Source organism: Anopheles coluzzii, chromosome 2, assembly GCF_943734685.1.
Source record: "Anopheles coluzzii chromosome 2, AcolN3, whole genome shotgun sequence".
NCBI lineage: Eukaryota > Metazoa > Arthropoda > Insecta > Diptera > Culicidae > Anopheles > Anopheles coluzzii.
In genome coordinates, this window is record NC_064670.1 from 12,474,130 (window position 1) to 12,488,281 (window position 14,152).

The window sequence follows — 14,152 nt, forward strand, 5'->3', positions numbered from 1 at the left end:
GCTAAACGGGAACAATGCGACCCTGCTTTGCCCTGGGTTGAAGAGGAAATTGTGCGGAATTTCCTTGCTAAATGTGCATCATAAATATGTCAATTGATCCTTTTTGACTGATTCTTATTCTACCTTTTCTCTGGAATACAGTACCATTACCAGTTTGTGGTGTAATCTGAGGGTCTTTGTTCAATTAAAATTTTCAGACAACATTATTTGGAATCAAATCGGTGCAAGAATGACGTGGTCAATTTGTACTAAACAGGTTCAACAAATGGGTCATAAATTTGGTGGTTTTGCACACTAAATATTAATTATTAAACAGTAATCGTATAGATAGTAATCATATTTTTATCATTTTTTCTGCTTGAAAGGTTTGAAAAGTTGTTTTGTATTTTAGAACTCATATGACAAATAGACTCAATGTGCTCCGAGCAAAGTCAAATTGGAAAAAAAAGTTTATCTCCCACTATCTCGCATATCTCGTCAATAAACTGTAATTGAAATCAAACAAAAGACAAACTTCACAAATTGCACAAATGCTTCGTCGGCAACAATTCAAATTTGTTCAAAAGTGATTACGATTAATATTTTCGAAAATAAACAACCCCTCCTGCCAGGAAAATGCATCACCGAGAGGAAACTATCGCTGTCCTTCCACAAAAACGCGCTACCACCACCAAACCGGCTCGAGGAGCCACTCGAAACTAATAATGTCAATATAAATTGCCGGGTGAATAATGTCCACCACTCATTGAACAAACCGGCAGCCAGCAATATGTTTAGCGTGATTGTTTGCCTTGTACACCCGCAGTGAACCGTGCGCCCCCGTTAGTTAGCTAACCGACAATCCTGCCAAGCGTCTTCACCATAGCACACTGCGATTGGGTCCCTTTTCACTGTGCGCACACACACACACACACACACATTAAAAAGGACGATGACACCCCTCTCGAACAATAAAACCAGTGCGACCATCCGAGGATACGACGGAACGAGGGACAAAGAACAAGCGGAAATGTCGGTTCCGGTTTGCAAAGCCGAAAGCGAAGGTACCGGAGGCTACCGCAAAAACGCCATCAAGTGTAGCGGGAATGGTAGGGAGAGAAAGAGAGAGAGAGAGAGCTTTGATACAACGCGTGAAGAACGAAGAATGCCGGGGACGGCATCACAGAGGGGTCGTCGTCGTCGTCGTCGCAGAGGGGTTTGTGAAGCGGGGTGAGGTTGGAATGTGCGTTATTAAAATATTTTGTCAACCGAATGTAGCAAATCCAATAATGATGATACGACTAATTTGGCCGTAATAGGCCGTAAATCGTAAATGATCATCCATCCGCGCGGATCAATGGGACACGGGGCAGCAGGGGACTGGTAAGAATGGGTGGGAGGATGGCTGATTGTGTAGAATGGATGGTGAATTTTCTACGCCGCCCGATCGGTAATAAAACGCCACGGCCATTAAGAAAGGTTGACAGCGGTCAGGTGCTGGGAGAGGGTCGCCCCCGGGTCGCACGTCCATTGTTGGGTGCACGGGAGCTGTGGTGGATCGATTTAGGATTTAGGCGTGTTGAATCGATTCGAATTCAGTGCAACGAATCGAATCAATCATTGCACAAGGGAAAAGGGAAATCTCACTATATAACTTGCCTTTCTTATTGAAAGCTTATTGGAAAGCTATGCATGGTTTTCATATAGTATTCCAATTCTGTGAGACGAATGACACAGCTCCAGATGAGTAGAATCGTACATTGGAAACAACAAGTTTCCATGTTTAATTACCTCGTGCGTTACGAATTAAAGATCTAATATCAATAATGTTGTTAAAGTGCTTTGAATCGCACGATCGCACGTGATTAGTTTGATATTAACTGTTTAGATTGCAATAAAAAGACAGCCAACAGTGTAATCAGCACCATCCCAACAGCTTCAAGTGTCTCCAGACACGATTATTAAACGCGAAAATTCCCACCCTATGTTTGGTGCTGTTTGTTTGTCCACCAACACTCCACACTCAATTGTGCCAGAGATTTGTGACATTATTAAAAACAACAGCAGCATGCACAACACGGGCCGTGCCGTGCTGAACAACAGTAACAGGTACACGCCTAATCCGCTACTCGAGTTCGAACATCAAAGTAACCCGCTGCATGCGTCCAAGCGCGCACGGTGTGTGTGCGCGATAAGCGATGGCACGCGTACGCAATAGAACTCTGTTCCGCGTTACGCAAGCGAAAGAAGCGAAAAGTCAGTTCTCTGCTTTCGGAAAACGGTATTAAAGGAAGGACTTTCACAGGATAGAGGAGAGGGGGGTCGGAAGTGAAGTTTAATGGGAAATTTATTGCCCCTTTTGCAGGCTGTGCAGCATTCACGGCGCTAAACGTCGGACACCCCCGGGAACACGTGTTCTCGAGAGAGCGCGATTGTAATCGGGCAGGGGTATCCCGGCACACTTTTCACCCTTGGGTACTAACTATCACTTTCCAGCTGGCTGGTGTGACAGTGAAGATTTCAGTCAAACAAACCTAAAATAAAAAAAGAGGGACAGGTTTCACGCACGTGCATTTTGTCGGCGTGTCTGTGTGTGTGTGTGGGTTGGTTGTGCTAAATCCGAATCAAATTTAAAGCACACAAACATTGCTTACACGCCGGGTGTACCTTCTGCGAAGGAAGGTGCTTGCTTGGGTTGGGTGGGCCACTGTTGCTGGTGCGCCGTTTGGGTAGGACACCCATTCCTGCCAGCGGACACACGGCACGACGGTGGAATGTTTCGTTGCCGCGCTTCGTTCTCCCGGACAAAGGAAGGATGCACGTCATACGGATTGCCGGATCCATGCCCGTTCACATTCTTTTCCCGATTCCGGTCCAACGAAGGGCTGTAACTCTCTCCCCTTCTCCACTTTTTTTTTTATTAAATTTCATTTGCCTGGCCTGTCTAGTGCGAGCCCCTTGCGCGGGCTATTTTCCCTTTTTTATTTGTCGTTGTTGGTTTTTTTCCTTTTTTTCACTTTTGACTTTGTTCCTTCCCTTCGCGTACGGTGGGTGAATTATACACGAGCACCACTGCGCTCATGACTGGAACGGAAGCAAATATTGTCATCATCATCATCATCACTAGCACCACCCATCGTCATGATCATTAGACAGAATTAGATTAAATTTACATCCTTTAAATACCGTTCGCTGCGCAAATTAGCAGACTTGGTGTGGAAAATAGACCCCTTCATGCCTCACAAATGCTAATCGTTCGTGACTTCAGCAGCACACCGCCCAACGGGTGACTTGCTTCTTTATTTTAAGCGTAGATAATCATTATCACTACCACCTCGTTCGAAGGAATGGTGTGATTTGCCCGCTAGATTACTAACATCTACCGCAGGATAGGATGTGTCTCCTCCTTTAAATGGGACATAAATCTCAATCTTCCTCTCCCGATTGCTCGCTCGGCTGTGCCGAGCTTCTTTGTGCAACAACCTGACATTCTGATCATCCATCTAATGCTGGCTAATTGTAAACCACGAGCCACATCAGCCAGAGGCAGCAAACCAGACTGAAGGTAAAGGTGTGAAGGATACATAAGGGGGAGTGTGTTCCTTGCCTTCAACTTGCCCAAACCCAGCAAAACATTCCATTCGGAAACAAATTATTTCTACATTTATTCATTATTAGCTCACATAAATCAACGTGCATTGCCTTCGGTAAGGGATGTGAATTTAAATCACAACAACAAGCCCACTTTATGGTGCCAAAGGCCAGAAACTCCCACAACCAGTACCGGGTGGAGATAGCGCTCTGGTGAAGCATTTCATTTCCATCCAATCTGTCCAATAAACAACTTGAAGGAATCCACTAACGCTAAATAAGCACATCCGTTCGGATGCTGTTGGAATTTTGAATTTCATTCACAGATTTAAATCGTGCAAAAGCAGTATGGCTTACGCTCAATTGGTTCTGGGGGAGCATTTCGATCGGAGCGGTGTTGAAGCAAGTGAATATGTATAATGCATTCCCTGTTTTAAAATAACTTGTTAGTTTTAATATTTTTATTTAACAAAAAAAAAACTTCAAATCTCGTTACATTTTCATCACATTTTGCTTATCAAACTTTGTCTTTTCAGACCTGCTTAGACAGCAAAATAACCTTTCGCGGATAAAAAGAGCGATAAAATCAAAGCCCAACATCATTAGAAGAGAGAGAGAGAGAGAGAGAGAGAGAGAGAGAGAGAGAGAGAGAGAGAGAGGCGGATAAGTGAAAGTCATTGCCAATGTTCGCTAAACACACTCACGTCGCTGATGGACCTACGGGACCACCGCGCAGGATTTCGTTGCCTTCTTTTAGCAAGCCGCAGAAAAACGGGATGCTCCTGCTCTGCCGTCCCCACCCCTCCATGCCACCATGCCACCAGCCCATTCCAGACTAACGGAATTTCACTTTCCACCCGCTGTTTGGCGCAAAATCTCATAACGATAAATCGCTCCCTCTCCCCCAAAGAGGAAAAGCCAACATCCGGGGAAAACCCCTAACGCGCACCAGAAGGTTGTGTGTGTGTGTTACATTGCAGGAAAAGAAGAGTAAAAAAAAGGTATACCAACAAATAAACGGGAGGAATAAGGCGGGAGGTTTTGGGTCGGGAAGTTAAATAGCCATTTTGTGAACGGTTGATGGGCGCTGCGGTTCTTGGATCTGGTTTGTCGGGGCCCGCGATGAACATCGCCCTTCGCAAAGGTACTCGCGCGCACTGTCGGTCGAATCGTTAATAGATTCGCCCGGCTCGCCTCCGGAATGCCTTTCATCTTTGATCCGTGCGCCATCTTTTTCCCCGTTTTTTTTCTCCTCTAGATATGTGTTTTTGTGCCTGCTCCTTGCGCCTCGAGTCGCCGGAGTTTTGGGGGAATTTAGTGTTGTGCTCTAGACCTGGACGATGCACGGGCATGGAGTGCAGCCATAGGGGGAGGGTAAAGGTTTGATGGCTTACAGTGCAGGGAAAGCGGCACGAATAATCCAGCCCTAAAAAAGTAACATCTCCATCGAGTTTGGCAAGGATGTGAACTGTTTGGAGGGAAAGCAGTGATGGGGATGTTTGTAAAATCTGCTTCTTAACTATTAAACTACCATTTTAGTTTGAGTTTATGGCTACTTTTGAGGGCTGCCAAACATAATCGTCAGTGCTGCAATATAAGAGGCCAGCATTTGGATTAGAATCTATGAAACCTGACGAAGCTCTTTGTGATAATCAATGTACAGAGGCCGATTCTTTGGTCTGACGTAGTTCGCTCCCATCTGGATCTTTCAACCGTATCAAGGACGATTACATAGATTCGTTTTATACATTTTTAAAGCCTGTTTAATGTAGGGACAACTGAAAAGATTTCGTTACCTCAACTTCAGGGAACCATTTTCCAATTTATAATGGCTTAGGGTCCATGCAACCAGTCAACTTACGGCTTAAAACCTAATTTGTCTGTCTTGAGTCCAAATCAAGTATCGCAAGTGCCACAAATTCACTAAACGGGATCTAAACGGCTCAAGCACTCATCCTAAAAGGCATCTTAAAAGACTTCGTTTAGCATGACTGATGCATTCTGGTGGCGCCATCTGTTGTTGGGATAGCCACACAAGTGTTGCTTTCCTCGCTTTCTCCTACCTTCTGTACTGTTGTATGGTTTCCCATTGAAGTTATGCATCGCTAGAACTAGAAAGGCGATACAATTGTTTAAATACTAAACTTCAATGCCAACTAACTATCAGAACTGATGCAAGTGAGATTTAAGTTATGGTCGATGGTGTTTATACCCACGTATCTGCCCACACGACCACTCTCACAGCGTTTTAGAAGCTGATGTAAAGGCCAAGATTAGATGAAGTTAGGCAAATATATTGTAAGAACAGGACAGCATAATGATGAGTTATAAAACGCCATCTATTGAGCAAACTAGTGAAGCTATGGAGCATTCGTTTTTTTTTTTGAATGGATTTTTTATTTTCCAGTCAATTAAACTTAATCTGTGGTGCATTTGGTAACAGTTTTTGTGATTGTATTATTGTACCAATCAATTATAGAACAAAATCGATCGGCTTTAGCAACAACCCTATTTGAATCATTCAATTGAAACAAATTATACAAAATACCCTTCCGATAGTGTAAATTTCCCTTCCATATTACCCTTGCTTATTTGACCCCTATTTGATCACAATTGGACGCCTTAAAAATGCTGCTTGGGAACAAATGTGAATTGACGTTTCCGTTGTTGTTTTTTTTTCTCATTGAACGACGCTTGTTTACGTTTAGTTTGCATTCCTTTGCAGCTTTGGTTCCGATTTTAGTTTAGATTTTCCGTTTTCTTTATCTTTCTAATTTGTAATTTCCATCACGCCGCTGCAATGGCAGCAGCCGCTCCAGAAAAGGAAACTGCGCTCAAAAAACGCATCCTACCCCGCGGTTTACAGAAACTCATCGAGCAATGTTTGAAAATTTACCCCGACCAAACGAACCCGCTGCAGGTGACGACCGTGCTGAAGTATTGGTAAGCGTGTGAGGGCGAGACCGGTTGGGGAATGAACGCCACCAACCATTTCTTTCCATTTACTACTACCCACAGGCTCGGCGGACAAGATCCGTTGGATTACATCAGCATGTATCACAATGCCGGCGATCCGGAGCAAAACATCCCGCCCCACTGGCACTACGTAAGCTTCGGTCTGTCCGACCTACACGGCGATGGGCGGGTGCATCTGGCAGACACTTCCGGCGGTCTTGAGCCACGCTCTGGCATGGGCTTTGAACTTACCTTCCGGCTGGTAAAGTCCCCCGACGCGGCGGCCAACGAGCGGCCACCGACCTGGCCCGCGAACCTGCTGCAATCGCTCGCCAAGTACGTGTTCCAGTCGGGCAATCGGCTCTGCACCGGCGACAACATCCCCTGGCGTCGATCGCTCGACGGAAGCAAGGACAGCAACACGGCCATCCAGCACATGCTAATAGCGGAAGACCCTCAGCTCCCGCGGACGGAAACCCCGTTCGGTTGGGTGGACTTCCTGCAGATCGTGGGCGTGACGAGCGAGGAGCTGGAACAAGCGTCCCGCTGGAACGGGAAGGGTATGTTGAATCTGCTGACAAAAGATCCGGCCACGGGCGGCCCCTGGCTGATCACGGATATGGCCCGATCGAGCAGCGTGTTCGAGCAGTTCCCCGAGACGCTCCGCCAGCTCGAGCTAGATCTGGAAAAGGAGGGGTCCGATCTGGCCGGTGTGAATGCGGACTTTACCTTCAAAGAGCTCGCCAAAGGTGCACTCACCGTGGCCGTCAAAAAGGAGGTGCTCGATCCGGACGAAGACCTGTCCCGCTCCATCTCGTCCTGCAACATTGCGGTGAAGGAGGAAGCGCCCGAAAAGGATACGCTGGAACAGTCGACCGGTTCGACGTCCTCGGATATGGTGAATCCGTTCGACAATCCGAACATTCCGTCCCGTGTCTTCCCGCTGACCGGCATCGAGCTGACGCTTGCACCGTACGCCGCCAAATTCCTCATGCTTGCCGTGCGCGATCGCATCCGGCACGGGCGACACTTTACCTTCAAGGCGCAGCATATGGCCGTCACGTTCGTGGCCGAATCGGTGACCGGCTCGATCGTGAACCGCCAAACGCCGTACGCGGTGCTCGGCAGCTGGGTGCAGATACTGATCCCGAACCGGCTGGTGCCGCGCATGGTCGAACGCTTCGGTGAGCTGAGCACGCGCAGCGCGGACGGGCTGAAAATTCCACTAACGTACGAATGGCCGGAACAGAATCTTAAGTTTATCATCGACAATCCGCCACCGGAGCTGCTGAACCAGCAGGGACCGATACTGGCGTAATGGGGATGGCATTTTCCTATCTTTCGAATGGGTATTACTACTTACGAGTGCCTTGATATTGCTGCGCTTCCACCCAACCACAGGATTGGTGGTGCGCAGGTTTAGCTTTAGTTCGTACAAGTGAAACTCTGACAATTTCTTACTCCTTTGAACTCAATAAAAATCTCAGCACTTTAGTTCTGATAATGAAACTTCATTCTGTCTGCGCTTAGTACCTGTGCTTGCATTATTTGCCACTGCCTGCTTCTTTACAAGCCGTTTCCATGGTGATCCTTCAATACCTCATTCAACGACACACAAACACACACACTATCGAGTGGTTTGGAGGTAAATTCATTTTGGTCGTTTATTTCTCTTATCGATTTGCCTTAAAAACGATAGTTTTCAGTTCAGTGATGCTACGAACACTACTTAACAATAAAATACAATAGAAACATTGGTCTCGAGCAGGAAAGTACAACAAGGCTGGCATATAAATAATCTTCCTCATCACTCTCAGATCCGCTTGCGACGCTGTCTGGTGCGCGAAGCGATAGTGCTCATGCGCGGTTCCACCTTTGCCGGTTCGATACTGGTTGGAACTGGTGGATCCATGGCTTTTTTCGTCCGCGAACGTCCGTTGGATTTTTCGTCCAAAGCTGTATCCTTTGCAACGTTATTATTTGCTATTATTTGCTTTTTGCCATCAAGCTCGCTAACTACTACTACGCTGGTCTCTGTCTGGTGCTGCTTCTTCACGCCGTCATTACCACCGCCACAAACGATCCGCTCCGGGCTGGGATCATCAAATCGTAGTTTGGTTTTCGTTGCCAGCAATGGCGTTCTTCGCTTGGCGGCCGCCAACCGGGCAGCCGATGAGGAAGATGCGGACAACGGCCCACCACCACTGCCGAGCAAGCGCTTTCGATCGGAATAGGTTTTGAGCGAAAGCCCCGTTCGCTTGTCTGCCGACACGGCGTGGCTGTGATCGAAGCTGGTTTCGATTGCCTCGTCCGACTGGCGGCCACTATCGTTCGCCGAATCGTCCAGCACGATCACAACGCTGCTGTCGTGCTTTTTCGCCGCATCGCCGAGCACCAGCACATCGCGAAACGATCCATTCAGTGCCGGACTGTCGGAAGTGGGGGGCTTGTGTGTTGTCGCACGGGGCGTTTTCGTAGACGCGTCGGTGTCACTCGATTCGCTTAGGCTGGGAAAATCTTCCACCACCAAGCGGCGAACCTTACGGCCGGCCGTTTTATTACCGGTTTTATTAGGGCGAGTTGATACTAGTGTGCTGGCAGGAGTTCCGATCAGCAAAGCATCCTTATACGAATCCGTTGCCCGTTTCGGTGTCACTGGATCAGTTTCGGGCCGTGGTAGATTGGCCATTTCACGTTTTTCTCCACGCCGACTGCTTTCCGGTAACTTTGCATCTTTGCTACTCTCGCACCCTTCTTCCATCGGATCCGCCAGTTCGGGCTCCAATGCCTTCGACTTAAGCTTCGTACCTGTAGGTTTTATCGCTTTTCCAACCGTCGTCGGAACCGCATTAGCCCTCCCGGGCCGATTCGGTGGAGAATCGACGAAAATGTTCACCGTCTTAGGTTTGCGTGCCGACGCAGAGTACGTCCGACTCGGGATGGTCCCATCCGGTACGAGCAGCGCATCCGGACCGGATGTTTTCAGCTGATGGCGTCGTGAGGCAGCCTGCCGTATCAGCTCATTCACACGATCAACCGTTTTGGGCGGCGCTCGGGCCGCTGCCGTGCGCCCACCATATGCGATCGGATCCGATTTGGGAGTTTTGACCATCAAGTTGCTCAGGTTTGTGGTCAGCAAGGCCATGTCCGGGGAGCTGCTACCGCTACTTGCCTTACCCAACCTGGCAAGCAATTCTGTATAGCGTGCTTCAATCATCGAACGACTTCGCTTTGTACGAACGGGACGATGCATCAGCATTGCTAGCGCATTTGCGTTGTACTGTACATCGGCAGACAGTGCCGGATCGGTGCCTGGTACGGTAAGTTCGGAGGCCCACCGGTACGCTTCCCGGGCTGCCTCGTAATGCTCCTGGCGGACCAAAAACTGTCCCCTCTGCAGAAGCGTCCGTATCATGGTCACGGTCAGATCCGTTCGGTAGGCCGGGACGTTCCAGTGGCGGACAGAGTTTGGATGTATTTGCGTCCGCCAATGCTCGCACAGCGTCGCGTAGGAACGTTCGATATAGTTGGTCGGCTGGGTACGCTGCAGGACGGCGAGTCTCACCGCGAGGGCGGCCGTTTGAAACGCCATCGATTTGTACTGTGGGTAGCTACAGTAGCGGCAATCGCAACCAGGCGCGTGATGGAACATAAGATACTGTTCAACAACTGTTTCGTTCCCGATAGCTACGCCCAATGCAGCGATTTTCTGGAGAAAGAGATTCAATGAAATTAGTTAAAAAAACAAATGAACAAAGCTGACGTTAATAATACGTACGGGAATGATTCTATTTTTGGGGGCCGCTTCTCGCTCCACGTCCACCAAATCCTGAACGACGCTTTGCGTGCCGAGTGGCGCACTGTTGATGGCTTTGTGGTGTCCACCATCTCCTGCCCGTGTTACATGGTCCATCAACATGCCCTTTTCCCTGTTTCCCGCGGATAGAATCGGACGCAACATCAGCAAACGGTCTAGGTAACCCAGTATGACCTTCAAAAGAAAGAATATGCTGAGTATTAGATTGCTCCAGCTTAACGATAACACGATGACGATCCATTATCCTTACCTCGCATCGATCCAGCTTCTGCATATCGGCACACATCTGCCCGTACAGCAGCAGCAATTGCATCACGCGCAACCCGGCTCCCCTGCGCATCACAAACTTTAGCAGCTGCTCCACGTGCGGCTCGATCAGCGGCCCCGTATCGTACCGCACGATCAGATGCTGCAGCACCTCGATCGTCATCTCGACCGTGGCCAGCGAAAGCGTAAACGTGTGCTCGGAGGAAATTTTCTGCAGATCGTTAAAGCTGGCCAGCATGCGCTTCATGAACGCGAGCGGTGGTACGGATTCGGGCCATGGCAGTCCGTGCTCAACCGTCAGGCGGAAGAGAATTTGCGCCGTCCGCCCCTGGAATAGTTGGGCGATCGTATCGACATTGGTTGACTGGTTTACATGATCTAGAGCTCGCTGTATGAGCCGGAGCGCCGGTGCCAGTTCGCCCACGGAAGCGAGGTACACCGCGAGCGCAAGATAGAGATTTAACAGCTGAAATTTACGGTTGGCCGGAACATCGTCGATGCTACCCGGAGGATGCAGCAAGGTTGTGGCCCGCTTTGCCAGGTACTCCACCAATTCCAGCGAGCCTCCGGCATGCTTTTGGACGGCGTTTGGGTTGTTTCGCCTCCTCTCCTTCAGCTGTACGTCCGCCAGTTGGTGCTGTTCCAGCAGAAATGCCAACGAAGCGCACTGATCAAGCGGCCGCACGTCGCGTCGCTGTGAGACAAGCAGCAAATTCAACAGCTGCAACTCTACCGCCCGATGGGGATGATAGTTGAGATGGTACAGGCGGGCCGTATTGTCCAGTATGCTAGAAATCTGCGCTATCGACGGCAGTACCCACAGGGATTGAAAGTTGTCCGCCTCCAGGGCTGCCATCAGCTCGCCGTAGTGCTTCCGTATCGCTTCCAGCCGTCCCACTAGCTGTGCTTCGCGATCGAGCTGATTCTCCAGCAGGATCTCGTCAATTTGACCGTTGCGCAGCTGCTCCACCTTGAATGGGATGTCTCGCCACCGGTTCAACGTCGACCGGCCGGCCAAGGTGAACGTGTGGTAGGAAACGATGGCCAGGGAGGCGCACCGTTTCACGCGTTCGAGTGCGTTTGCCGGCCGGTACTGCTTCAACGCATCGAGCAGCGTATCCATCATCGACTCCGGTAGCTTTGCGGCATCATTCTCGCTAAAACCGTGCAGCGCCATCCCGAAGGTAAGACAGTGTTCGCGAATATCGCCCACCTGGGCCAGCTGCTCCATGTACTCCCAGACCGGCAGCGAGTTGGACGTTTTGTACTTAGACACCAGTGCCATTTCCTCCGCCAGTATGGTGAACTGTTCCGCTCTCGTCGGCACACAGTCGAACGCGAATCCGAACCGATCGAACGACGGATGCTCGAACAGCTGCAAAACGGTAAGCGAACGTATCGGATCCGTCTCCGGTGCGTTGACCTGGTAGCACATAATCGATCGTACGATCGCGCTGACTGATGCTGTGTGCTCCTCGCTCGATGCGGCCGCAGCCGATGAATCACGTAACGTTAGCAGCAGCCGAAGCAAACGAACGCTTACGTTCGGCCAGCAAGAGGCGGACGCATTCGAACCGGCTTGGTCGGTGTGGGTACTATCCAGCAGTCGTACCAGATGCATATCGGACAGGAACTCAAAACGGTAGCGATTCTGCACGCCTATGATTAGCTTCAGCATTTGCACAATTTCTTCCACCTCCTCGGCGACTTGCGCCTCCTGCTTGCACTGGAGCGTTATGACGTACTTCAGCCAGGAGACGCTGTAACGCATCGAGCTCTCGATCAGGGATCGCTTTCGCTCACAGGCAAGCTCTTCGAGCAGGGTTAGCTTACGCTTGATCAGGTCGCACCCGCGACTCACCGAGTAGGACAGCTTGCCCTCGTACGGCTTTTGGTCGGCCGCATCCCTTGCCTGCACGATGTTAAAATGCATCAGCATGCTCAGCAGCTTGATGGCCAGGTGGCGCCGGGAGCTTGTGCACGCGCGACAAATCTCGGGCACCGTGTCCGATGGACAGTGCCGCACGAAGTGCAAGAGTGCTTCAAACAAGCTTATAACTGACTGTGACACGCTCAGCGCTAGCTCCTGCGGCAACCGGCACAAATGGGGAATGGACTGACAGGTGAGGAATATGGCTACCCGTACCACTAGCTGGTGGGAAGCAAACGTTGCGAGCAGTGCGCGAACAGTCGCGGCAATTTCCTCGAGCTGTCGTGCCGTAGGTTGCTCTTGTTTGACGAGCTTCACCGACAGTCGTATCAGCGTGTAACAGTTGGCATACGGTTCGCTACGAATGGCTTCGAATATGGCGAGGAATCCGGCAAACTGACAGTAGTTCGCATTGTCTCCCACGGCGTACGCTAGAATGGTCTCCAGATAGCCAACGGCATCTCCTAGCAAGCTGATCAGCTCCTGCTCGTCCGGCTTAACGATATTCAGCATCGTGTCCATAATGGTTTGGTACAGCTGTTTCGCTTTTGCCAGACTGACGGAATGCAATCGGCAGAGTATGGCCATCCCGTTGTCGAACACTTCCCGGAATAGGTCCAGCGCCGATTGACGGATGCCATCGGCTGTTCGTGGCTTACCCGCCTCGTGTACCAACAGTTTGCGCTGCATTTCTATCAACAAATCGGCACCGTGTTCGATCTCTTCCGCGTTGGCGCTTTTTGCCATCTCGTGTACCGTCTTAAGCACGGCCCGCTTGACCCGTGCGTACAGATCCGCCTGCTCATCCTCGATCGCAAACAAGCTCATTAGCCGAGCGATGTGTAGCTTCGTCCACCGGCAGCTATCTTTCCGGTTGAGCGCCACGAACGCATTGTACAGTCGGGCCACCAGGAAGCACCGTGTCGTTTTCTCCGCATCGTGGCAAGCGTGCAGAAACTCCTCGAACAACGACCGGCAAGCCTTGCCGGCGGCCGTCTCCCAGTCCCGATCTTCCTTAAGCCCAACCCAATCGACTAGCTCCTTTACGAGGTGGGCCACACAGAGCTTGTAGTTGGGCTCGCCCGCCAATCCCTCCAAACAGCGCTGAGTGTCCTTCAATGCCCGCAGCAACGATTTCGAATCGCACGAAAGCTGTATCTCCCGGCGTACTTTCTTGATCTGTTCTTTGAACGCTGTGCCGGAAGACATGATGGCATGGGTTTTCGTGTAATACACACAACACTGAAAAGAAAAGAAATAAAACGTAACATTTCCCGTAAGTTTCTTAAATCGCCATTGCACACACACACCCGGTTGCTTGCAGCTTGAGCGATCAGTGCAGGATGTAAAATGGCGCGTACGCGAGCTCGTGTTTTTATCTTCACATTACTTACGGTTTTGTTACTGGTTCATGTGGCGTGCTGTGGGTATATTGCTGATGCGTTACGTCGGTGAGTAAAATGAATAGAAAATATAATTCAACCACAAATAGACAAGCGTTTTCGGTGCAAAGGTTGAGCTGGTAGCGAGGCGTTGTTGTGCGTTGGAAACCGTCGGCTGCTTTTGTCAGTTGCGATTGTTTCTTCAAAATGCTTCTCCATCTTCCTTCTCGC

At 49.8% G+C, this 14,152-nt stretch overlaps 2 protein-coding genes across 2 annotated transcripts; one reads left to right on the forward strand and one right to left on the reverse strand.

Moving 5' to 3' along the window:
• The first annotated feature begins 6,267 nt into the window (after window positions 1-6,267).
• On the forward strand, window positions 6,268-8,039 carry LOC120951802 (suppressor of fused homolog). Its single transcript, XM_040370732.2, has 2 exons — window positions 6,268-6,513; window positions 6,589-8,039. Exons 1-2 carry the CDS (start codon window positions 6,371-6,373, stop codon window positions 7,841-7,843), a joined length of 1,398 nt encoding a protein of 465 aa, XP_040226666.1. The 5' UTR covers window positions 6,268-6,370; the 3' UTR covers window positions 7,844-8,039.
• A 107-nt stretch (window positions 8,040-8,146) lies between these two features.
• Window positions 8,147-14,134, reverse strand: LOC120951852 (uncharacterized). The gene is made up of 4 exons (XM_040370826.2): window positions 13,934-14,134; window positions 10,593-13,781; window positions 10,304-10,516; window positions 8,147-10,234 (listed from the first exon to the last, which is right to left on the reverse strand). The coding sequence occupies exons 2-4, from the start codon at window positions 13,746-13,748 to the stop codon at window positions 8,339-8,341; spliced, it is 5,265 nt and encodes a 1,754-aa protein (XP_040226760.2). The 5' UTR covers window positions 13,749-13,781; window positions 13,934-14,134; the 3' UTR covers window positions 8,147-8,338.
• Between the last annotated feature and the right edge of the window lie 18 nt (window positions 14,135-14,152).

Coding starts and splice junctions, on each gene's coding strand:
- LOC120951802 (XM_040370732.2), top strand. CDS start 6,371: ATGGCAGCAGCCGCTCCAGAAAAGGAAACTGCGCTCAAAAAACGCATC. Junction 6,514..6,588: donor ACGACCGTGCTGAAGTATTG/GTAAGCGTGTGA, acceptor TACTACCCACAG/GCTCGGCGGACAAGATCCGT.
- LOC120951852 (XM_040370826.2), bottom strand. CDS start 13,748: ATGTCTTCCGGCACAGCGTTCAAAGAACAGATCAAGAAAGTACGCCGG. Junction 10,517..10,592: donor AGAAGCTGGATCGATGCGAG/GTAAGGATAATG, acceptor TTTCTTTTGAAG/GTCATACTGGGTTACCTAGA. Junction 10,235..10,303: donor CCAAAAATAGAATCATTCCC/GTACGTATTATT, acceptor CTCTTTCTCCAG/AAAATCGCTGCATTGGGCGT.